At 46.1% G+C, this 26,941-nt stretch overlaps 1 protein-coding gene across 1 annotated transcript in view; it reads left to right on the forward strand.

Moving 5' to 3' along the window:
* Nucleotides 1–26,941, forward strand: part of LOC308303657 (SRC kinase signaling inhibitor 1-like) — a gene marked incomplete at its 3' end in the record, with an annotated part of 158,834 nt that overhangs the window by 60,418 nt on the left and 71,475 nt on the right. Inside the window, exons 5-6 of the mRNA XM_080748102.1 lie at nt 9,444–9,573; nt 11,748–11,910. Coding sequence (XP_080604228.1) covers nt 9,444–9,573; nt 11,748–11,910 — 293 coding nt within the window. The remainder of the gene's footprint in view (nt 1–9,443; nt 9,574–11,747; nt 11,911–26,941) is intronic.

The raw sequence follows: 26,941 nt of genomic DNA on the forward strand, positions 1-26,941 counted from the left end.
TTAATCGCAATTATCTGTGGGACAATTCATCGTCGACTTAAATTTGTAATCGGGACAGCCCTAATTCTGACTGAAATAAATATCCCTTCCCTTGTTCCCTACTTTAACATAACCTGAGTGTAGTTGCACCCATTTCATTCTACAGCTGTATGATCGTAACAATCCTGTGTTGCGTTTGCTCCAACAAAAGCCCTAAAGGAACAGTGTTATTTGGTAATTGTCACCATGGATGAGTGTCATTTGTGTCTATCACTACAGTTCCTCAGCACACGGCCATGTCCCATCAGCACTGTCATTACCATCTACCATCCACGGTCAGTGAGATAAGAAGCCATTTCCGGCATATTAGAGCTGGTGAATAGCAGAGGTGAAATGGCCCTTAACACTTATGTTGCTATGATTTTTTCTCTTCAATGTCCCGCGATGCCATGGTCTCCATAGACTTCCATGTAATTTATAGTGCACGGATCGTGCACGCCCATGCCTAGATGATGCACCACGTGTGTGCCCACTGTTCACAGCTTTCAAACAAAAAAATCCGCTTGGAAATCCGTTCAGGCATTCATGATTTATCAGCCATTATGTTTTCTTCAAACAAACATGGCTGCCATGTTTGAAAGAATGGGTTGGTATGGGGGTTAAACATGCAATTTCGCGATCGCGATCATGCCTAACACATTTCTGGAGGTCCAAAAAACATTTTTGAAAAAGAAAAAAATTGAAAAAAAAAAAAAAAAAAAAAAAAATGAAAAAAAAAAAAAAAACGGCCCAAACTCGGGAAACTCGGGGTTGGCACAGCGGTGGTACCAATACAAACTCGGGAAACTCGGGGTTGGCACCATATGTGTTAATAACTCAGAAGTTTAATAAGGTAATATGCAAGATAAGTATCTTGTGCGGGCGGGGGGCAGGGAGAGAGGAGGAAAATAAACAGTTGCCGTTTGGGAATTAAAACTGGTTGCTTGCTCCTTAAGGACATATTTGGGGGGAAGAATTTCGTCTTCTTTTTGTATTGATTTAAACCACACAAAGGGGATATGGAGAAGGGGACTCTTAACGTTTTATGATTTCCCAGCTTAGCTTAATTCTCTAATGGCACTTTCAGATTGGGATGTATGCCCGGTGGAGCCACGGTTTTGATGATAATAACAGTGGCGCTGTGTGTTAGCCATTGAAGCATAGTTTGGTGTTGAAGGAAAACATAAAATACAAAGTAAAACTATATTTGATCAAATTGCGGCAACTAGCCGACCTCCCTGAATGACTTGCACTCTCAATGGACTTGGAAAATCTCAGAAAATCCCAGAAGACCATTGCAGTTGTGGATATACAGTAACATTCTTTCTGCATGTCGAGTGTGTGTGTGTGTGTGTGTGTTGTGTGTTGTGTGTTGTGTGTGTGTGTGTGTGTGTGTGTGTGTGTGTGTGTGTGTGTGTGTGTGTGCTTGTATAATAATAATAATAATTGTAATAATATCTCAAATTTATATAGCGCTTTTCTGAGTACCCAAATACGCTTTACATGGGGCAAAAAGAACAAAATAAACAACTTTATTAAAGATTAAAAAACACTAAGACTAAGGAATAAAACCATTTAAAACCAATTAAACATAAGGTAGATTAGCTGGGAGCTGGGGAAAGCAATATGAAAGAGGTGGCTTTTGAGGCTGGTTTTGAAGGTTTGGATGGTGGGGGTGTCTCTGAGGGTTTTGGGGAGTGCATTCCAGAGGGTCGGGGCAGCAAAGGCAAAAGCTCTGTCGCCCCAGGAAGGTTTTTTGTTCGTGGGGACAAAAAAGAGCTTTGCGTCACCAGACCTGAGGGAGCGGGAGGGGACATAGGGTTCCAGGAGATCAAGGAGGTATGGAGGAGCGAGGTTGTTTAGTGCTTTATAGGTGTTTAGGAGTACTTTGACGTGGATTCTGTGTTTGACTGGGAGCCAGTGAAGGTCACGGAGGACGGGTGTAATATGGTCTCTTGAGCGGGTACTGGTGAGCAGGCGGGCAACAGAGTTCTGGACACATTGAAGTTAGGACATAGGAAAACAAGGAAAACTAAAGAACATGATGAACTTGAACTTAACTCTTATTGTGCCGATCCCGAACAAGTTCGGCTTTATTTCAATCCAATATAATTTTTTTTTTATTATTTTACTTACCCCGAGCTGCTTGTAGAGCCGTGGGTGGTCCTGGCTCGTCCTACGCTTTCCAGCGAGCCATTTTACATGGTCCGACGATATATTCCATTAAAAATGGTTTAAAATACATTTTTGAGCCCCCCAATGTTCACCGAATGTTCGGCGCCGCTGGCGGCACGACGTCCAGTGTGCCGATCCCGAATTAATGCGGCTTTTTTAATGAAATGAATAAAATGATCAGAGGCCTACTGAAGCCCCGGCCTAAATTTTCCATCCAGTGACCGAGATCCGGCCGCCCCCCCGGCCGGCCGTAAACGAGTAACGCCGCCGCGAATCGCCACCGAATCCAATGCAAACCCACATCTTTGAAGGTCATTTTCTCTGGATTGTGTTTTTAGGGAGGCGGCGCGAGGTTTATTTACGGCGAAATCGCCGAAAAATGATCTTTTAAATGAGAACAAGCTAATAGCTTTTGTAGCCATTTTCATCCGGGACCTTTTCATGACGTGCACGAACGTGAGCACGCGTGTCACTGCAACGTGAGTCCCCGGATGCTAATGCGCTCGCCTATGAGAGATACCCTGGCATTCTTTGGCGTCCTCTAGGGGCTGGCACTGGAAGGGTTAACAGGGAACCAAACAAATGTGTGTGTGTGTGTGTGTGTGTGTGTGTGTTGTGGCGTCTGCGCCAAACCCAGCAGAGATTACAGAGACAGTTCAATGCTCAAACGCCATTTATTAGGGATTAAGGCAACAAAAGTTCATGGGGGGCTTGGCTGCATATCATGCATAAAACTATAACTCAAATTCTTCCCCTAGTCGGGGGTTTGTAGCTCAGAGGTAAAGGGAAGCAGCCTTCATTCATCGTCGTAAGTTGCCTAAAATACAAAAGAAACACAACATGAGGGTCTGATTCAAGTCTAAAACAGGAGAAGCTTGAAATGAGTGGAGTGTATCGCTTACCACCGGACGGTGTTTCCCCAGGGAGAGTCAGACAGAGTGGCAAAGAGTGAGCACCTTATATCACCTCTGCCCAGGTGTCTCTGGTTTGCTAATCACCAAGGTGCCCTCACTTCCCACTGATTGAGGAGGAAGAGTGGCATGTACCGCCCCTCCACTAGTTGCCCTAGGCAACGGGACTGTTTGAGGTGCTGCACTCTGGGCCTCTCACCCTGGCTCTCACTGACAGACTCACCTGACCGGTGGGACTGGAGCGAGACCCCACACATCCCCCCCTAAGCTCACGGCTCGTGCCGGGGGCTTCAGGTCCTTCTTCCTCATAGAGGCGCGACATGGCGTCGGCGTGTGGTATGTCTTTCCCGGGCCGATGCTCCACTTTAAACCGGTAGTTCTGTAGTTCCAGGAACCAGCGGGTGACACGATCGTTGCGGTCTTTGTTAATGGCCATCCACTTGAGCGGGGCGTGGTCAGTGACAAGGGTGAATTCTCTGCCCCAGAGGTAGTAGCGCAGATGGTGGATGGCCCATTTCACAGCAAGGCCCTCTTTCTCGACCGTTGAGTAATTCTTTTCATGCTTTAGTAGCTTCCTGCTGATGTATGTGATGGGGTGTTCGTCCCCATCGATAACTTGGGACAGGATGGCCCCCAGACCTGTCCCTGACGCATCCGTATGGAGAACGAATGGCTTCTTGAAGTCAGGTGCCACGAGCACCGGCTCCTCACAAAGAGCCCTCTTTAGGGTCTGGAAAGCCTGCTCGCTTTCCTCCGTCCACTTCACATGGTGTGGCAAGCTTTTCCGGGTTAAGTCATGAAGTGGGGCTGCAACAGTAGCAAAGTGGTTAATAAATTTCTGATAGTAGGACATTAAGCCAATGAACGATTTCACCTGTTTTTTGGTGACAGGGCGAGGCCAGCTCCGGATCCTTTCAATCTTCCTCACTTGTGGTTTCACACAGCCTCGCCCTATGGTATACCCCAGGTCGTCCGTTTCCGACAAGCCCAACCGGCACTTTTTTGCATTGGCCGTCAGCCCCGCCCGTCTTAAGGCACCCAAGACGGCTTCCAAGTGTAGCAGATGGTCCGTCCAGGTAGGGCTGTGTATGACAATGTCATCAAGATAAGCCGCGGCGTAGGCCCGGTGGGGACGGAGCACTCTGTCCATCAGGCGCTGGAAAGTCGCAGGGGCTCCGTGGACACCAAAGGGAAGGACTGTGTATTGGAACAGGCCATCTGGGGTGGCGAAGGCTGTTTTGGCTTTAGACCTTTCGGTCAGGGGCACCTGCCAGTAACCTTTGGTCAGGTCCAAGGTGCTGACGAACCGGGCGGGGCCCAGCCGCTCGATTAACTCGTCAACCCGGGGCATGGGGTAGGCGTCGAAGAGGGATATCTCATTGAGTTTGCGAAAGTCATTACAGAACCTTAGTGAGCCGTCTGGTTTCGGCACAATGACTATAGGGCTTGACCATGGGCTGTAAGACTCCTCGATGACCCCTAGCTGGAGCATCTTCTTGACCTCCTCCCTGGTGGATTCTCTACGAGCCTCCGGGATGCGGTAGGGGCGTTGTCTTACCACTTTCCCCGACGGGGTTTGGATATCATGCTCTATGACACTGGTCCGGCCAGGGAGGTCGGAGAAAACATCATGGCTCTGACTCACGACCTCCTTGATGTCCTGGAGCTGTGCCGGGGCGAGGTCTTCCCCTATGACGACTGGGGGTGGGGCCTGGGGAGAGAGGGACGTTAACAGGGCCGAGGAGGGCAGAGGACCAGCCGGGGTCCATTTTTTGAGAATGTTCACATGGTACAACTGCTGGCCTTTTCGCCGGCCCGGCTGGCTTACCCTGTAGTTGACAGGCCCCACCTTCTCGATGATGTCATAGGGTCCCTGCCACTTGGCGAGGAACTTACACTCACTGCTGGGCACTAAAACAAGGACCTTCTCCCCCACCTGGAATTCTCGGAGGCTGGCCCCCCGGTTGTAGAGGCGGCACTGGGCCTCCTGTGCCTTCTTCATGTGTTCTCGGACGATGGGCCAAACTCGCCTTGCTCTCTCCTGTAGGACGTCAATCTGTTCTATGACGCTACGGTGGGGCGAGGGCTGGTTCTCCCATGCCTCTTTGGCCAGATCGAGTAGGCCCCGGGGGTTGCGGCCGTACAGTAATTCAAAGGGGGAGAAGCCAGTGGAGGCCTGGGGCACCTCCCGGATGGCGAACAGAATGTAGGGCAGCAGTTGGTCCCAATTCTTGCCATCAGCGTCTACCAATTTCCGCAACATTTGTTTGAGGGTCTTGTTAAACCTCTCAACTAAGCCGTCAGTCTGGGGGTGGTACACAGAGGTGCGTATACGTTTAACGTTCAACCACTTGTACAACGTTGTCATTACTCTTGACATAAAACACATCCCCTGGTCAGTTAACACCTCCTCAGCTATTCCCACCCGGCTAAACAGTAAAAACAGTTCCCTCGCAACCGCTTTAGCTGTGGCGGAGCGTAAAGGTATGGCCTCTGGGTAACGGGTGGCGTAATCAAGGATGACCAGAATAAACCGGTGTCCACGACCAGATTTTGGTAAGGGGCCGACAATGTCCATGGCCAGGCGAGCAAAGGGGGTGCCAATGATGGGTAGGGGAACTAGCGGGTTACGTTGGTTAGGCCGTGGTGCCGACTTCTGGCACTCGGGGCACGCTTTGCAGAAGTCTTCAACGGCTCGTTTGACCCCTGGCCAATAGAAGCGAGCCAAGACACGGTCATAGGTCTTTTGGACCCCCAGGTGTGCACCCAACTGATGAGTGTGTGCTAGATAGAGGACTCTAGAAACGTAAGCCCTTGGCACTAGCAACTGTTCTACTGGGTCCCCCCCTTAGCTTCCATCCCCCTATACAGTAAGCCATTTTTAACACAAAAATAAGGTGTGTTGAGATCACTCACCCCCTCGCATAGCTGGCCGTCTATGGCCGACACCGTCTGACGTGCAGCCTCCAAGTTGGGGTCGGACCACTGCGCCGTGGCGAATTCACCCTTTCGGCCGGGGCCCGCGGCCTTGTCTACTGGTAAGCCTGCAAACGGATCACCCTCGTCTGGTGTGGTGTACCTCTCCTCGTCTCCCCCACTGGCACCGCGATCATCCTCAGAGCTCCCGCTCGCTGGCACGGCAGGCGTGGGGCGGAAGGTAGGGCAAGCGGGCAGTACGGTCCTGGGCGTTGGGCGGCGACTTCGGCGACGTCCTCGTCGAGGTGGAGCTGTACGCAGGCCAGGCGACCAGTACCGCTCGAAGATGACGCAGTCAGTCCCGATAAGTAGAGGTACCGGGAGGTTCGGGACGACACCGACTGGAACGACAGCATCACCTCTGGGAGTCTGGACACGGACGCTGCTCACTGGATAGTGTCGCATGTCTCCATGCACGCAGGTGACAGGTACGGTGGTGTCACTGACGGGCCCCGCCAGGTCAGCTCGGAGCAGGGTGACAACACTCCCCGAATCGAGGAGAGCGTGGGTGTCGACGCCATCCACCTTCACCGGCAGGGTGGCGTGTTGTCGGCCAACGCTTCCGGAATGGAGACAGGGACGTGGAGCTTCCGAGCTCGCTGCTGACGGCATAGACACATCTCTGTCTCGCTCTGGGCAGGCCCAGGATATATGGTCCTGCTGTCCACATACATAGCACCTCCGCTGTGTCTGGGGCGCCCGAGGCGCTCTCTCAGGCGGCATGGCCGACCTCTGCAGCGGCGGTGGTTGTGCAGTCGGAGTTCCTCTCCGACGGTCTCGGTTGGGTCTCTCCTCTGGGGAAGGTCTCTGCGTCTCCATCCTTGTAGACCTGAGCATTTCTAGGCTAACTTGATAATTCTCAAGCAGCGCCATGAGGTCATTGACTGAGGCAGGACTAACTTGAGACGCGTACTTACGAGCATCCGGTGGCAACGAACGAACACAACGGTCAATTACAAGTCTGTCAATCAACGGGGGCCCAGTACCACTGGTGAGCCAGCTGTGAGTGAGTCGCACAAGCGCCGCGATCTGTGGACGTGGGGGTTGGGCGGACTGGTAGTTCCAGTTATGGAAACGCTGAGCCCTGGCAGGCAGGCTGTAGCCGTGGCTGGAAAGTATTGCTGCTTTTAGTTTGTTGTAATCACGGGCATCTGCAATTGACAAGTCGCGGCAGGCATGCTGGGCTTCCCCTGTTAGGAACGGGGCAAGAATGCTAGCCCAGTCTACCACTTGCCACTGCTCGCGAGTAGCAGTACGTTCAAACAGCTCGAGGTAGGCCTCAATGTCATCCTCGGGTCCTAATTTGGTCAGCACGTTACTGGGGGCGCGAGGAGTTGAAGCATCTTTATCCATCTTCTTAAGCAATTCTTGCATAGCATTCTGTAAGTCTGTTTGGCTTCTTAGCAAAGCTTCAATTGCCTGTGCGTGTTCACCCATTTTCGGAATTTGGGGGCCAGACTATTTTCTGAGTTTGGGGTCCAGACTATTTTTTGGAGTTTGGGGTCCAGACTATTTTTCTGAGTTTGGGGTCCAGACTATTTTTCCGAGTTTGGGGGCCAGACTTTTTTTTTTTTTTTTTTTTTTTTTTAGTTTGGGGTCCAGACTACCCGTATTCTCCACCAAGATGTGGCGTCTGCGCCAAACCCAGCAGAGATTACAGAGACAGTTCAATGCTCAAACGCCATTTATTAGGGATTAAGGCAACAAAAGTTCATGGGGGGCTTGGCTGCATATCATGCATAAAACTATAACTCAAATTCTTCCCCTAGTCGGGGGTTTGTAGCTCAGAGGTAAAGGGAAGCAGCCTTCATTCATCGTCGTAAGTTGCCTAAAATACAAAAGAAACACAACATGAGGGTCTGATTCAAGTCTAAAACAGGAGAAGCTTGAAATGAGTGGAGTGTATCGCTTACCACCGGACGGTGTTTCCCCAGGGAGAGTCAGACAGAGTGGCAAAGAGTGAGCACCTTATATCACCTCTGCCCAGGTGTCTCTGGTTTGCTAATCACCAAGGTGCCCTCACTTCCCACTGATTGAGGAGGAAGAGTGGCATGTACCGCCCCTCCACTAGTTGCCCTAGGCAACGGGACTGTTTGAGGTGCTGCACTCTGGGCCTCTCACCCTGGCTCTCACTGACAGACTCACCTGACCGGTGGGACTGGAGCGAGACCCCACAGTGTGTGTGTGTGTGTGTGGGTGTGGGTGTGGGTGTGTGTGTGTGTGTGTAAAGGTGTATTGCAGGGGTGTCCAAACGTTTGTCAAAGGGGGCCACATTACAAAATATCAAAACACCCAAGGGCCGACTCTTTCTCCAGACATAATGTACTTACGGTCGGACCGAAGCAAAGTCACACACATAAGCATAGCATTTAAACAATTTTATTTAACTATCATCATCAATATTTAATATCAATGGTCTTTTGTCAGTTGTGTGCTCTGAACAAAGGACAAATAACACAGGCTACTTGTTATTTCCGAATTTCTCATTACCAAATGTAACCGGATATGTAATCAGACAACAGGGAACAATCCTGACAAATTATACTCTGGGGAAATATTCTTGTTTGGCGGTGCTGGCGGGCCGTTTATAACACAATTTAGGAATGAAGCCGCGGGCCGTATAAAATTTGTCCTTGGGCCGCATTTGTCCCCCGGGCCGCACTTTGGACACCCCTACTGTATTGTGAGAATGTCACCTTTATTTACTGTACTTCCCGTTCTCTGACATTTCCTCTCAGCTCTGTGCGTTTGTGTGTTTTTGAACGACGCGGGCTGAACCGCGTTCATTCTCCCTCGTCACATGACCCCCACTCGGCTATTTCCACTATCAATGTTAATTTTTGAGCGGTGGTCACACCGTCTCCTAAGCGTGAGTGTAAGTAGGTTTGTTACTATGCGTTTGGGTATGTAGCCTAAGCTAGAGCTGCAATACCGCTGGTGACCAAGTGGCATTGTTGCATCTCACACACACACACACACACACACACACACACACACACACACACACACGCACACTCGCACGCGCACACACACACACACACACACACACACACACACACACACACACACACACACACACACACACACACACACACAAAAACGAAAAATGTTTGTCGACTGTGTTTTTTTCACTGACGAAAACGAAATAAAAACCAAGCTGTGATGACTAAAACTAAGCTCACAGTTGTATTTTCAGCACGCAACCAAGTGTAAAATCAGTCATTACAATGCCATCAAGGCCTGCCAAAATATATCTTATATTTAGTCGACTAAAATTTGACTAAAACTAAAACCTTTCAGGTGACTAAATTATGTCTACAACTAAATTTTGCTGTGTGTCCTTGTCTTGTCCCACACATGCAGGCGTGCTGTTCCTCCAGCTGGGTGAGGAGACACGGAGGGTGCACCTGACTCACGAGCTGACCAGCCTGGAGACACTGAGGGCCCTCATAGTGCACATGTTCCCCCAGAGGCTCACCATGGCCATGCTCAGGTACACGGGACCACACTGACAGGCTCTATGCGCAGCAGCCATTTTGAAGAGAAGCTGGGTCTCTTCACACTTCCTTCTTAGGTGTTATAGTCGGGGAGCCACAGGCCCAAAATTTGAGAGGACCTGTGATGTCATGACATACTTTTTATTTTTGTTTTTTCTATTAATTTGGTCATTAAGGTACACAGAATGAGAGGCCTGCTCTGCTGAAAACATTGTGAAAAAGAGTTTTGCCATTTGTATATTCACTGTCCCATAATGTATAGTGGGTATAGCGTCTCCAAAATACTGTTTAGGGGCAGAGCAAGCTTGCTGTGCCCGCATTTTGCGGGTAGAGGATAAGGCTAAGGGGTAATAGGGGAGGCAAAGAATATAGGGCTCCATTGTGTTCAATCCGCTTTGGAGCAACTATTGGAGCCATTTCCATGGCACTGCACAATCAATGCAACAAACAACAGGCCTTTGTCAGCATAACACTCGCAGCCCCATTTACTGACTATTAAGCTCCTGGTCAGCTCGATGGAAAAATGCGGCCCGTCGATGCCCTCATTACAGCCCGACTCGCGCATCTCCAGATCTTACTGATATACTATACCTGCAAATGGATGTACCGTACTGTACGTCACAGGCAGGGACGTGCTGGCCATTGGGAAAAGCGGGACAACTCCCGAACGGCCGTTTCATTCCCGGCCAGTCCAGGCCGGCCATTAAGAAAATACAACATTTTAAAAATGTCGGCCTTCGTTCCATTTTGGGGGCTGTGCGGCCAACAAAGTAAATCGTCACTGTCGGGCAGAAACCTCGTATCTCCAAGTTTAAAATACATTTTTTTCGCAAAGCAAAGCCCTGCTTCATCATACAAGGCCGTTGCACAAAAGTAGTGAAAACAGCAGATCTACAAGCACACAACGCCTCGCACCGCGAGGCGTTGTGTGCTTGTAGATCGGCTGTTTTCACTAGTTTAAATCATTTTTAAAATGATAAATACAAAACAAACGGTTTTGGACATATAAGGTTTCCACCCGACAACGACGAAATATAACAAAAAATAATAATAATTAGGGCCTCTCCAATTCTTTTTTCCGGGCTGAATCTGGGGCCCAGCACGTCCCTGGTCACAGGCGATTGGAATCAGAATGGGTTGTAACACGTGTATACAGGTGTACTGTAAGTCACTGGGAGGATTTGAAAGGGAGGGCAGTGGTTCTCAACCAGTGGTCCGGGGACCTCCAGTGATCCTCGGAGGGGTCCCAGGTGGTCCCCAGCTAAATGATGGAGAGTTTTTTTTTTTATCCCACGATTTTTGTAAAGCATCTTCTTCACCCGGTGTCAATTCACCCTTTGTCAAGTCCCGCCCGTTGTCCCGCCCCTCTTCACACCCATTGGTTGCTGTGTCTTGGTGGGACACTTGGTGGGACACTCCATCCACTACCATTTTAATTGCTTCGTATTGTTATTCTGTGTGTTCAATTCTAATTTCAAACTTGGTTTCAGTAAATTGGAGCTGCTCAGTGGCTCAGCATGTTTTTATTTCGCCAAAAACTATGTTTTAGCAAATTCAACATAAAAAAGGCGGAACCAGGGTGAGACAAGGCGGATAGAGCCTGCTGGTTGGTCAGTCAGGGACCGACCAGAAGGCTAACAAAGGGTGAATTGTAATGTACACCCGGTGTCAATTGTCTAATGTAATCCTGGGCGCTACACTCCTTCTGCCAACCTGGGGAGAGCAACGGACTGACCCCATGCTTCCTTCTATGCACGAGGAGTCCAAGCCGCTTCTTATCACCTGACAGGGGGAGTTTCCCCTGTAGGATGTAGCGTGTGGCAGGAACACATTATTCCAACTGGTTCCTTTCCCCTCCATCAGGTTCCTTTTACGCTCAATAGTTCAATTATTGTTAAACATTGCATTACTTAATTTGCAAGAAGTCTACGCAATAAAGACAACGTAGAAGAATTGTGATGCTACATCAATACAGCATGGAAATCTTATCCAACGACAACAAAATATTCTACGTTTTGGTTCAGAGAGGCTAAATCTCATCACATGGTGGTCCGTGGCTCAAATGCTGAATGAAGAATGTCACCTTGATATGAAAAGGCCTGAAAACCACTGTTCAAATATTAGAATGTTTTATTCTTCATTCTCTTGGCGGATGTCGGCTGATGTTCAGGTGCCCCAGCACAGCCCTGCTGATCAAAGACGAGATGCGCAACGTCTTCTATGAGCTGGAGGACCCCCGCGACGTGCAGGACCGCTGCGTCATCAAAATCTACTGCAAGGAGCCCATTTATGGCACCTATCCAGGGCACCACCTCGCAAACGGAGACCTCCGGGTAAGTCTCTCTCTCTTTCTCTCTTGCACACACACACACGCACACGCACGCACGCGCACGCACTCACACACACACACACACACACACACACACACACACACACACACACACACACACACACACACACACACACACACAAGCATTTCCTTGCTTGTATCTGTTTTTTGCGAGCCGAGAATCGTCAAAGATATTTAGTTGTGTTGTCAGACACACACAGACAACATCCTACAAGGTCACAAACCTACACGATGTTCCAACTAGCCGGACATCACAGTAGATACATTAATGCAGCAGACATCATCATTTATTGAATAGAGGGTATGCACCTCCACTGGGACCCGCCCCCCTAATCTAGACTGAGTGGCAAAACATTGAGCAGCATGGAGCATTGGAGTTTGGAAGTGCTAGTTGCAAATCACTCAACAGCCCTGCATACCACCTGTTTCTAAATTGCACATAATGCAGGAGGCAGCAGGATGTTGTGTTGTTGAAAACGAGTGCTTCCAAACTCTGACACTTGGAAAAATAAAAACCTGCACAGAATGTCTTGACAGAAAGTAGCTCATAACATGCCTATGGTGGATTTTTATGAAACAAAAACTTTGCTGATAGAAAGAGGATAATTCAAGCTTTCAGTACAGCCACTGTTGGTGAGTTTAACTTTGTTTAATACAATCAGATAGGACTTTTCTTTTCGGATGTATGGGATGTCAATTGCAGAAATCTGATTTTTGCCACTCAGTAAGCGTTGCCACTCAGTAAGCGTTTCCACATAGCTTCCAGCAACAGATGATGTCACGCGCATACCCTCTATTGGTCAGACACTCAATGCACTTTATATTGTATTATACACTTTAAAGGTAGGGTAAATGATTTCATTTAATTCAAATAATTACAAAATGGGTCTATGTTCTGATTGCGACCGTAGGTCGCAAGTTTACTATGAAAACCGGCACATCTTGTCCACGTATCTCTGTCTCTACATCACGCCTGACACTGTGGTTCTATGGGTTTGTCTGTGGTTCTATGGGTTTTCCGCTCTGACATCACGCTCTGGCTGATGTCATCACGAGTCACACTAAGCAAATGAATTACGTCCTTGTCCGTTTTATGCCCCTGTCCCAATGTCATCAATATTAAGCGCATATCTGAGAATGCCCATATTTGGTAATGCCCATATGGGTATGTTCTGACATCACATTGTTGACTATCATTCAGGGGTCTCCATGGGTATATATATGTCATAGTATATTAGAGAAACAGCACATTCGAGACGCGGAGCACTCGTGGTGCGGCACGGGGCGGAGCAAGCGGTCGCCACAACAACGTACTCCAGGCGGTGCGCCGCTCTATTGTCCACGACACTGCGAGCGGCTACCGAAGCCCCCCTGTATCCACGAAGCCCAAACGAGTTACGAGGCCCCCCTGGGTCCACGAAGCCCCAAGCGGCGCGAAGGCCAGCGGACCTTGGTCCTGCTCTTCGCCCCCGAGCGCCGCAGGCGCGAGTGGCCGCGAAGAGCGGGCCAGGGCCGCGCGGCCGGCGGAGCGCCGCGCGAGTTACGAAGCCGTGGTGAATGCAATCGTTATATTTATGCCCAGGCCGTAAGGCCTGGGCAAGCGCACGTTAAACGCCCTGTCCAAGTGACTACAATGGAGCTAATGGCTAGGCTAGGCTAGGCTAGGCTAGGCTAGGCTAGTAAATAAAGAGTAAACACTTCCGGTCTGCGGCGAGTTCAAAGCGTGACGTAACTCTCTTATATACACTCTGGTGAATGGCAGAGCAGTGGCTGACGTCGCCATCTGGTGGTGATTAGTGTGTGGTGAACGTCAAAACGAGTGCTCCTTGACAACTTTTACTGGTTTCTTGAACATACTGTAACATATATACATCACTGGCCAGATGGCCAAGAATAGACCCTTTATCAAGTCCTGCCCGTTGTCCCGCCCCTCTTCTCACTCATTGGCTGCTGTGTCTTGGTGGGACAAAAGTCCTTTCTCTCCATCCACTACCATTGAAATTCAGTTGCTTCTTATTGTTATTTTGTGTTCAATTCTCATTTTAAACTTGGTTTCATTAAAAGGAGCCTCTCAGGTGCACAGTATAGTGATTGGGCATGTTTTAAATGTTTTTATTTTTCCAAAAATGATGTTTAGCAAAATCAACTTTAAAAAGGCGGAACCAGGGCAGGACAATTAAGGCAGACAGAGCCTGCTGGTTGGGCAGTCAGGGACCACTCAGAAGGCTGACAAAGGGTGATTGGCGCGACCTAATGCGAGGTCGCATGTCGCCCTGAGGCTTCTTACTAGTAGTACTAGTTACTATAGAGTGTTTTTTTTCCATTCAGCCTTCAGCCGTATCCAGGGGCGTCACAAGGGGTAGGAAAGTGGGACTGAGTTACTAGGGCCCAAGGTGGAGGGGCCCTAATAACTTTAGCTATTGAAAAATAGCAGATATACAAGCTCACAGCGCGGCACCGAGTGCCGCGCTGCGAGCTTGTAGATCTGCTATTTTTGAAAAGTTGTGAAAATGTGTGAAAATCTTTGAATATAATTATGTATTTTGCTTCTGCGGGTCCCTGGAACTAAATATTTTGAGATCGGGGTCCGTGGCCAAATACATATCATCTTGGGGGTCCTTTGACATATAGGTTTCTTGCACACATTTTCACGATTTTTCAAAAATAGCAGATATATACAAGCTCGCAGCGCGGCACTCGGTGCCGCGCTGTGAGCTTGTATATCTGCTATTTTTCAATAGTTAACATTCATGGGGGGCCCGCAGTGAATCCTTGTACCCAGGGCCCAGAATTTGGTGTGACGCCCCTGGCCGTATCTCCTGTGAGGAGGTAAAAGGGCAGTCAAAAACTGTTGGGTGACAAGTTTTCCTCCCAAAAAGTTTTGTCAAAGCACGTCGATGTAAAGAATCTGAGAATGCGAATGACCTTTCCTGCACTACATTATATACAATGGTCTAACATGCAGAACTCAACAACTGTCGTGGAATTCCGGATCAATCGAATTGCTGAGGCAAGAGGAGTCAGAGACAATATTCTCTACGGTGATGGACCTGGAATTATTTTATACTTTAGCTATTGAAAAACAGCAGATATACAAGCTCACAGCAATCTGCTGAACAACATATTTTTAGATGTGGACCGCGGCCAAGGATGAAACACTCTCGTCCTCTGAGAACTTTGTTCGTTTCAGCAAAAAAGTTTTTAGTTCGTTTGGCATGCTGCAGGCTTAACAGCGGTGGTTCTCAAACTTTTTAATTTCAAGGACCCCCATAACTCTGAGAGTGTACAAGTCACGATGGTCCCTGAATTCTCAAACAATGGGTCGGGACTCAGGACCCATCTTTGGGTCGTGGACACATTTTTATACCACGAGTAGGCTTAATGTCTCCCTTTTTTGTTTACGACATGCTAGTTATTTCAAAAGATATATTCAAAAACAAGAACTCTTCTACAGAATTCCAAAAGAATTTCATGAATGCGAAACAAAAAAAGAAATTCTTAACGTTCTGAAAAGCGAATTGTCGTATGCTTTCAGATCTGCTGTTTTCACTAGTTTGGGTCGCGGGGAGAGTCGGAGACATAAAACTTCTCGTTTGGGTCTCAAGCTAAAGAGTTTAGGAACCACTGCTTTATAGTATACCGTTATTTAAGCCACCAGGGTTTACATTTTCGACAAAGTTATCCTGATCTGTGACAGACAGAGTAGGGAGTGGAACGAGACTTTAATTGATTAATAATTGATAAACACCAAACCACCAAAGTGGAATTCAGCGAGTATCATTCATTCCGTCCAATGCCAACGTTCCATGTTTTACTGCTTTGATATTGATATCTTGGTTGTTCCACAATAAAAAAAAACACAGCGTCCGTTACGTAACACGTCTGATCATAAATTAACCCATTTAGACCTGCATCACTCTACACTTTATCCACTACTATTAAAAAATGGCAGATCTACAAGCTCGCAGCGCGGCACCGAGTGCCGCGCTGCGAGCTTGTAGATCTGCTATTTTTGAGAAAAAAAAACATTCAAATCTTTGTATATATCTTTTTTTAAAGTGAACATTTGTAACTCAAATATTTGCTTCCGGCGGGGTCCCTGATGCATAATATTTCAAGATGGGGGTGACACGGAAAATGTTTGAGAACCACTGACGTACGTAGAAACATGCGTTTTTTTCTAAAAACCTTAGAAGGATTTAGAAGACATTCGCAGAATCGTGTCAAAAATATCCAAAGACTTGCACAAAATGTTTCATGAATCCTTGAAATAGTCAAAGCATAACGTCGTTGTCGGGTGGAAACCTCGTATCTCCAAGTTTCAAATGTGTACGTTCTTTCGCAAAGCAAAGCCCTGCTTCATCGTACAAGGGCCGTCGCACAAAAGTAGTGAAAACGGTGCTTGTAGATCTGCTGTTTTCACTAGTTTAAATTAGTAGTTTTAAAATGATAAATGCAAAACGAACAGACCGGTTTTAGACATGCAAGGTTTTCATCAGACAACGACGATAGAATAATGGTAAGTAAATAGTGCGTTCCCGGTCTTAGCGGCTTAAGCGTGGGCGCTCTGCGTGGAACAGTTGGTGTGAATGAGTAATGGAATATCATGCACAACACAGGCACTGGCGCTCTTGGACCAATGCCAGGCCTTCACATCGCCGCCGCCGCCGCTGCTGCTGCTGCTGCTGACTGGGCTTCTTATGATGACTCATTTGTTGACACGGTGTAAACAACAGCCCTTGCCCATGGATTGCCAAACAGTTCCGCGCAAACAGTCAGCGGCTCATTTGTTACCACAGCCTTTTTGAATTAAAAAAAAATCACACCCGTGTGAACTGAGCGGTGGAGGCTGTGCACCGCTGGGTGAGTGGAGCAGGGGTTGAGGTATATGGGTAAAATATATGCATTGCAAGGTTGCTCAACAGTGTGTGTGTGTGTGTGTGTGTGTGTGTGTGTGTGTGTGTGTGTGTGTGTGTGTGTGTGTGTGTGTGTGTGTGTGTGTGTGTGTGTGTGTGTGTGTGTGTGTGTGTAGGCTAGACTCAACAGCACCCTCTCTGGTCTCCCTCAGGCTACTCAGGCTACATACACCTCAGACTACATACAGACATACAAGGATACACACACGGCCACGCTATGGAGACGGTGTGACCACCACTCAAATAGGTCACAAAGTGTGTTGTAACAGGAAATACAAATATCTCTGCCGTCGGGGGCCAAGACCAGCTAACTCCCAAATGTTCATTTTCAGGAAACGAAAAACAAAATAAACTTTTTTCAGGGAATGAAGAAAACCATATCTTCTTTTAGAAAACAAAGCAATACTGCCTCATCAAAAGTTGGTATTGTGACTGTATACCGGTATATTGTCGTATACATGCAGGTGTCATTATATTATCACCACTTTAACCAAATCCAGCTCTAGAGGAATTAGGAGGTTCTGTCCGTCATTGATAAGAACGGCTGACCATGGATCTCCAAGCTCACAATTTATCAATTTTGAATTGATGCCCTGATTCTTCATGACACACAGCTTATATATAGGCCTACAACAACAAGCAGGGCTTTAAATATTACAATAACTTCACAGAGTCGCAGTTCCAGTAGAACAAGCGAGAATAGCGCTGAAAAATGGCAGGTCGTCGCGGCAGCCCGCATGATCTTCGATATATTATGTTACCGTTAATAGAAAGAAGTCGTGGGAACAATAAAAAGAGTGTGACAAAGTATACCATTTTCTATACCGGAAGCAATGACTCACAAAAAAAATCAAGTATCAAGTATCAAGTAGCCATGAAAGAAGCAGGGTAACAAGCAACAAAATGGTCATTATTTAGAAATAAACTCCTTCAGGGTGATTCGAGATCCCTCTGTGGTGTTCATTTCCCAATAATGTCTCATTATCCCTTACATAACTACAGCTGAAATTTACGTGGGACAAAATGAATGTAAGCTGGTTCAGCCATTGCTAACAGAGGAGAAAAAACACTGTCCATGTCCCTCTACTTTGCAGTGCTGCTTTCTATTAAGCCATTTAGGCCTAGAATTATTGAATGCTTTAACTATTGAAAAATTAAAATAGCAGATATACAAGCTCACGGTGCGGCACCAAGTGCCGCGCTGCGAGCTTGTAGATCTGCTATTTTCTTTTTTTTTTAATTCTTTGAATATATCTATTTAAAAGCGAACATTTGTAACTCAAACATTTGCTTTTGGGCGGTCCCTGGAACAACATATTTTGAGATGGGGGTCCGCGGCCAAATACCTGTAGTTTTGGCGGTCCTTGACATGAAAAAGTTTGAGAACCACTGATTTAGAGGAAGGATTTAGAAGTCGGGTCGAAGATATTCAAAGACTTGAACACATTTTCAGGATTTTTCAAAAATAGCAGATGTACAAGCTCGCAGCGCGGCACTCAGTGCCGCGCTGTGAGCTTGTATATCTGCTATTTTTCAATAGTTAAAGCATAAAATAATGGTTTAAAGTGGTTAAAATCCAACACGACTCGGGTGCGTTCCAGGCATGCGCGCAGGGGGTAGGGGGGGACGGGGGGGATTAACACCTCCACTTTTTTTGGGTGGGGGGGATATCCCCTCCAGTGTTCAGGTCCAAGAAAAAGCCGCAAATATGATCGATTATACTGTACACACTGAGTAGTTCTCATTTCAAGGCGTATTACTGCCCTCTAGAGGCACAGTCCCACCAGTGCAGTCACAGTGCAGTCGGCAGCTCAGCTCAGCTGTTCTGAATGAGTTTAATTAATGCAACGCGATAGTGACAAGCAGGCAGGCAGTGGCAGAAGGAGACCGTCATTGCAGGTGCTGGACCTGCTGCTGGTGTGTGTAGGCTAGTCTCACATCATTCTCAGTCAAAATGAAACGGTCAAAAAACCAAAAAACGATAACGTCGTTCTTTAAATCAAGCAACAATGTAAGTACCTTTGAACAGATGCATAATGGAAATGCAATTTTGTTTGTCAACACATTTTAAGTTACGTTTCCTCTTGTTACTGTGGTTCAATAAAAAGATCTAATATAGACTTAATGAATTCATGTGTATTTCATTTTAAAAATGCCTTGAAATCTGCGTAAAACAACTGTGTAATTCAGCTCAAGTGGAGGGGATATGTCCCCCCCTCCTCGGGGCAAAAGTGGGGGGGATATCACCAAAAGTGGGGGGGATACCCCAACATTTTTCGCGCGCGCTACGCGCGCGCACATACCTCCCAGATGTGTCCCCTTCACTCTTAAAATGCCTCCTGCGCCCCTGGTTCCAGGTGTTTGACGGTTAATAAACCCATATTGAATTCTGTCATTGTACAATGTACATGGCACTGTGGATTATCCCCCCCAAAAAAGAAAAGGTACCGTGAGATGAGGAGTTACTGAACGTTGCATTTTGTAGAATAAAAGTCAGAACTGTAAAATGCTAAACAGGAAATCCAAGAGAGAGGATAGGCGCCAACATAAAAGAGAGAGAAATCAGGAGGAGGAGGCAGAAACAGGAGACAGGTTTTCACACATCTGCCAATTTAATTCTTATCAATCAAACACCTCCGTTGGTAAGCCTACGTGCGCGCGCGTGTGTGCGTGTGTGCGTGCGTGCGTGTGTGTGTGTGTGTGTGTGTGTGTGTGTGTGTGTGTGTGTGAGAGAGTGAGTGCGTGTGCGTGCGCGTGTGCGTGTGCGCGCGTGCGTACGTATGTACGTTTGTACGCAGTGGTGGAAAGAGTACTCAGATGTTTTACTTAAGTAAAAGTTTCAATACTGCAATATAGAAATACTCTGTTAGGGTGCCCTCACACCAAAATACCTAGAGTGGAATCCGCCAATGCATTTCAATGAGAATGGAGCGTTTTTTTGCCAGTAGAGGATTTCTGCAAAAAAACGCTCCATTCTCATTGAAATGCATTGGCGGATTCAACTCTAGGTATTTTGGTGTGAGTGCCCTCACACCAAAATACCTATGAGAGTGGAATCCGCGTTCTGCCAATGCATTTCAATGAGAATGAAGCGGTTTCATGCCAGTAGAGGATTTCTGCAAAAAACGCTCTATTCTCATTGAAATGCATTGGCAGAACGCGGATTCCACTCTCATAGGTATTTTGATGTGTGGGCACCCTTACAAGTAAAAGTCTGGAATTCAAAATGTACTTGAAAAAAAGTAGTAAAAGTAGGAATCTAGTGGCATCAAAATATACTTAAAGCACCAAAAGTAAAGTACAATATATTTGAAAATAGCAGCTCACAACGCGTCGCAATGCGACGTGTTGTGAGCTTGTAGATCGGCTATTTTCAAATAGCCAAGGTATAAAATATGGCTAAAGTGGCTTATGTATGTTTTAAAATATTATAATTTATACCTGCAAAGTAACTAGTAACTAAAGTTTTCAAATGATTGTAGTGGAGTAAAAGTACAATATTTGCCTTTGAAATGTTGTGGAGTAGAAGTAAAAGTAAACTGGAAATACTCAAGTAAAGTACAAATAACTCAAAAGTGTACTCAAGTACAGTACTGTGTGCGTGTGCGTGTGCGTGTGGAGTTCCAGACCCATGCGGGATTGGAGGACGCTATGATGGACAGTAGAGATGCGCTGATCGCGGATGCGGTGGATATAGTATATCCGCAGGGCGGGCGAATTTGGGTCATGAAAATTTACATATTAATTGATAGCGGATCGGGTTTCTGCCGAGTGAAATAATACATAATGAGGGGGAAATATTAATTTGAGTCTCTTCTTCCCGTTCGGTGAATTATTCCAAGACTGCCAGCTTTTTCATGCTCGTCCGCTGTCATGTCAACATTACATGTCTGTCTGCAACAGCTTATTACAGAGTGTTGAATATTTTTGACTCGATTCTATGAATGCCTCCTAAATCCTTCTTCTAAATCAGTGGTTCTCAAACTTTTTCATGTCAAGGACCCCCAAAATGACATGTATTTGGCCGCGGACCCCCATCTCAAAATATTTAGTTCCAGGGACCCTCCAGAAGCAGAGATTTGAGTTACAAATGTTCGCTTTTGAAAAGATATACATTCAAAGATTTGCAAAAGATTTTCACGATTATTCAAAAATAGCAGATCTACAAGCTCGCAGCGCGGCACTCCGTGCCGCGCTGTGAGCTTGTATATCTGCTATTTTTTTAATAGTTAAAGCATAAAAGAATGGTTAATATACACAATACAATACAATACAAAATACACAATATCAGAATGGGAAGTAGGTTAGATAAGACAGTGGTTCTCAACCTTTTTCAGGCTGAACCCCCAAAATAACCATACCGGTATTTGAACTGGAGACCCCCCACCCTGACGAGCATTAAGAGTCGAGGCATTACATTCTGTATAACACGGTTCTATTGTGAAAATAGCCAATCTACAGTACATGCTCACAACGGGCGTGCAGTGAGCATGTAGATCGGCTATTTTCACAATTTCTGACTCTAATATTTGACAATTTGGCAAATGTTTAATTTGTCATTTTAGAGGTGTTAAAAAGTCCTTAAATCGTCACTTTAGAAATGTGCAGATACCCTCTAGTGAGTCTATACACTTAAAATGTATGTCGGTGTGTTTACTGTTGAGTAAGAAAACAATTTTGCACATTAACTCATTCCCTGCCAGGCCCGATAGTCCCGAGATTATTCCAATGTCTTTCCCCGCCAGGCCCGATAGTCCCGAGAATTAAAAATAAAAAAATAAAAAAATAATAATTCTGGAGTAGGCATGATAGCAATCGCGAAATTGCATGTTTAACCCCCATAGCAACCCCATCTTTCAAGCATGGCAGCCATTTTGGCAGCCATCTTTGTTAAACATAGTGGCTGTTATCTCATGAATGCCTGAACGGATTTCCATTCGGATTTTTTTGTTTGAAAGCTGTGAGCAATGTGGACACACGTGGTGCATTATCTAGGCATGGGTGTGCATGATCCGTGCACACCCAATTACATGGAAGTCTATGGAGACGAATGGCAGGTGGGAGTACGGAGGTATGTTAAAATGGCGGTCAATGTGTTAAGTTAATCATCTGGGGACCCCCCCAAAATAATTTGGGGACCCCCAAATTATGCGTAGAATTATTGAATGCTTTAACCAGTGAAAAATAGCAGATATACAAGCTCACAGCGCGGCACCGAGTGCCGCGCTGCGAGCTTGTAGATCTGCTATTTTTGAAAAAGTCGCGAAAATATGTGCAAATCTTTGGTTGAGAACCACTGAGATAAGACACCCAGTCTGACACACATCTCATTACAGAGTGCAATGCGCGCGAGGGCACCGCGGCATAGCACCCCAAAGATGTCGTGTCCATCTCGCGCTCTGCGCAGGAGAGAGCGCACGGTGTGCAGAGTGCGAGAGACGCAACTTAATTGAATCTTTCAATCTCCCTCCCGCCCCCCTGCCGGCAGGACCGCTCATGATCTAATGTTAATTTATGTTCTATGATCGTCTGCACATCAAAAGCTCCGTTCGTACCAGGGGCGTCAATTGGGTATGGCAGGGGGTATGCAGCTGCCATATCCTGGGTCCAGGGGGGGAAATAACATTTTACTTATATAAATATTTTTTTTACAGTAAAATAACTACAATTGCAAAATTTAACAAAATGGTCATTTTAACAAAGTATTATAATTATATTCTCCACACTTGTATTCTCCCCATCTTGACAAAATGGTATATTCCCAGGTTCCGCAGGTCAGCTGCACAGGTGCAATGCATTATTGTTAATTGTGGCATGTTTACTAGCATGCCAAGTTTAGCTGCACTTGAACAACCTTCCAGGCTGCCATATCCAGCCCAAGAAACCGTAGAAACCCGGGGGGAAGATAGACGGAAAAATGGGTGTGCGCATGAGGACTCCCATCTTTGCCATACCGTAGCTTTTGCTGAACTGACGCCACTGGTTCGTACACTCAGGTCCATGCGGTGACATTTTTTGAATCCACTCACCAGAATAGATGATCGCTAAACCAGTAAGACTCCCTAATCGGGAGATAAGCGACCATCAGGTCGCATAGACAAAGTTTAGAAGGCAATGGTAGCCAATCAGGAGGGAATATGGGAAATGGGACAGATCCATGTTGATGACATGACTTTAGAGATACTGTGTACCGCTTTGCGTGTTTTTAGGCCAAAATCTGTAGGAGCAGTGTCCACAAATGTGTTTTGCAAGAATCTGCCTCATGGTGGCGCTAGAAGAGGGCCATGTGAGAAATGGGTGGAGGTTGTGGTTTAGCAGCCAAGGAGTGTGTGTGCAAAGTTTGGCATGGATCGGGGCAACGGTGGCGGAGATATGAGTAGGGCAAAAGTGTGACGTGTGACAGACTGACAGACAGACAGACTGAAAGACAGCCGGTGGAGGTTTTGATAGTAACTGCGACCTGACGGTCGCAATAAATCAGGTTCTGGATAAAAAGCTTCATCACCATCTCCCCCTCTTTCATCCACTAACCCATTAGCATAAGGCACGAACATAATTTGTTCCCGTGAGATTTTGATCAGGCTGCGTTTTGCCAGATTTGTCCATGGCGTCTCGCAAATGGAGAGTGACGAGCGAAGCTTCTCCCCTTGGGTCCATTTGGTATTTCAGATTTTTCTGATTTACGTTCCAGAAAGCAGCCTACTGTGCAAAAGGAAAAAAAAGATGTTTGCATTTAATTGCTATATCTACATCTCAGAGAAATAATTCATTTGGGTGAATGATTTATTTGCACACACACATTCAGGCGATGTCAGAGCCCATCTGCAGATCTCTAATGCACTGGTTCTCAAACTGGGGTCCAGGGACCCCCAAGGGTCCTTGAGGGAGTTCCAGGGGGTCCATCCCCAGCTAATTGATAGTTAGAAACCAATGGACTCTTATAGGTATGTAACACAGAGAGTGTACTAATGGAACCTAACGGGTGCATTTGGTTCCATTTGTACACTCTCAGAGATAAAGAGGTGGTGCCATGATTTTTCCCCCCTCTAAAACATGATTATCAGGTATTATGATTATACTAGGAGGAAGATTTTTTCCAAAAAAGTATACAGAAAGAGTTAAAATTGGGTTTTTATGTGGCCACACCCCCAGTTCATTAAGTATGCATGGATGTCATGGTGGGAGGTGACCCAGCTGAAGTTAGCCACACCCCACAGTGTTGGGTGAATGGTAATTAGGGGAGGAGTTGATACTGTGACATACTTAGTATCTGTGTTTTTTAACTGACACTTTTGACCACAAGGTGGCAGCCTCCAAGAGAAAACAAACAAATACCAAGAGAATACATCATTTCTCATAAAAAACACACCAGGGGGTCTAATGAAGTACTTTCAACCTCCTAGACACATGAAAAACAGAAAAAGTACAAAACTATGGCACCACCTCTTTAAATTAACATTAATTTAAAAAAAAAATGTGGGTCTTTGATTGATTGATTGAAGACTTTGTTAGAAGTTTGCATTGAAAAAGGTACAGTTTCATGACGGTACAATTCACTGGTACAAGGTCAACTAAACGGAGATCCTAGGAAAGCACTTCGCTTATTTACACAGGAAACCATTGAAGTATCTCATAACAGTGAATGACAGAGATAGAAATGCCATTAAATGGGGGTCCGTAGCCTAAAATGCATGTCAAACTGGGGGTCCTTGAAATTAAAATACTTGAGAATCACTGCTAGACCTGTGAAAATCTTCTCGTATAAGGGGGTCCCTAGCATATCTTTTCAAATGGGGGGTCTGCGGGCTAATGAGTGTCAATTTGGGGGTCCTCGACATGAAAAAGTTTGAGAACCACTGTGGGAACGGGCACTGTGGGATGTGGGGTGGAGGCAAGAGGAGAGTGGAGGGGACACTCTCTTGAGTTTATCTGGAAGGCCTTGGACATAGAGATGGTCCATCTCCATACCTTCACAAGGGATATCGCTGCAGATATGGAGGTGTTGCTAAGATACAAGAAATATGATTGCACAATCATTAGTCTGCCATAAGGGAATCCTCAGTGTGCTGAAGGAGAGATAGGGAAGGAGGGAGAAAGAGAAATTAACGTTTATTAACACTTAACTCTTTTTGTGCCTATCCCGAACTAGTTCGGCTTTATTTCGGCCTTTTGATCGGCCGGTGTGCCGATCCCGAACTAGTCCGGCTTTTTATAAAAAAAGAAAAAAAAAACATCCAGAGGCCTTACCGAAGCACCGGGCTAAATTTTCGAGCCGACCCCCGGCCGTGGTCTGTTTACATCAGCCCGCGAGAGCGTCGCGCCGCCGATATTTGCCGTCCACTCCAATGCAATCCATGATCTTTAGAGCTCATTTTCTCTGTTCCATGCATATCCATGAGGTGCACAAGGTTTAATCACGGCTAAATCGCCGAAAATAGGGCTTCTAAAATGCTTGGTAGCCAATAGCTAACTTCAAGCTAACTTCATCCTGTTCCTGTTCATGACACAAAGGAAAGTGTTCAGGCGCGTCATGGCTGCGCACGGCTTGTGCATATACAGCGTATGTCTATGGTGGATTCTCTGGCCATTGGGCGCCCTCATGTGGTGATTCTGGGCACTGTATGAGTTAAACCCTATACTTAGTTGACTGTATTCCCAAGGGTTCGATACTAGACCTCCACTAAGGTTCAAGTGGTTAGGTGTGTGTGTGTGTGTGTGTGTGTGTGTGTGTGTGTGTGTGTGTGTGTGTGTGTGTGTGTGTGTGTGTGTGTGTGTGTGTGTGTGTGTGTGTGTGTGTGTGTGTGTGTGTGTGTGTGTGTGTGTGTGTGCGCGCGCGTGTGCCGTCTTCAGTAGAAAGCATTCACACTGTAATCTTTTATTGTGTATCCCTTTGCGTTCCCATTCCCCCAACACTTTTGCTGGTATGGACAAAAAGAACACAGAATTTAATCTATTTCAAATATAGTAGGTGCTCTCTTCTGTCACTGTGCAAGATTCTGTGACGAATGCAGCAAATATAGTAGAAAGGAATAATTGAAAAGTATTGCATTGTTGTAGAGCTGCAAGATTAGGTATCACTTTCTCAGACTGACCCAACAGGTTCAGCAGAACCACAGTTTATTGAATTACGTTTTTTTCTGAAAACCGAAGGTCTGAGAAATCTGGATTTTCACACGTTATCAGCTTAAGATACGTCTTTTAAAAGGTATCTTGTTAATACTTTATCCAACAAAATGGTGGATTTGTTCCAGCACTTTTACTTTGAATCCTAAAGTGATTAGAATTTGAGTTGCATTTAGGTAAAACATGGAACAGCTGCTGCAATTCCTATTTGAATTACTAGTGTTATTTTAACTCAACTCTAATTAGTGCTTAATTTATTTTTATTTGGACTTGGCAGAAAAAGTGGGGGATTGATCTTTTAACATTACTGCACGTTGGTAGGACTCGTATAATCAATGAGTTATCGATTTTGCCGCCTTTATTATTTTAATGATTACATGCGTTTTCAGCTCTGACTTTTAGGTAAATGATAGATATGCACTGCACATAACACAGTATATATGTGTTATATGTTCTTGAGCTCTGCTGCAAAGTGTGCTGCATTCGATCTGGCTACAAAAGGGTTGGAAACAACATGCTTTAAAGCCTTTAACCACTATTTTTTATACTTTGGCTGTTCAAAAATAGCAGATATACAAGCTCATAGTGCGGTACCGAGTGCCGCGCTATGAGCTTGTACTGTAGATCTGCTATTTAAGTAAATAAATAAAAAACGTGATTCTTTTAAAGCGAACATTTATAACTCAAATCTTCGCTTCAGGGGAGTCCCTGGAACAAAATATTTTGAGATGGGGGTCTGCGCCTGTGGTCAAATACATATAATTCTAAGGGTCCTTTGAGCACCCCAGATAAAGAAAGATGAGTTTTTTGGAAAACCTTTAGGATTTTGAAGACATTTTTTGGTATTTTTCAGGTCTCATTGGGTTATTTGGGAAAAACGGCCCACGCTCTTTATTCCAACCGTCTCATCCAGGCACATGCACACACAGAAATGAAAGGGGGCTTGAGCCCCTGCCCTTTTATCCGTCTGTAAAA

The sequence above is a fragment of the Nannobrachium achirus genome (assembly GCF_963921795.1).
Source record: "Nannobrachium achirus genome assembly, chromosome: 18".
NCBI classification, from domain to species: Eukaryota; Metazoa; Chordata; class Actinopteri; order Myctophiformes; family Myctophidae; genus Nannobrachium; species Nannobrachium achirus.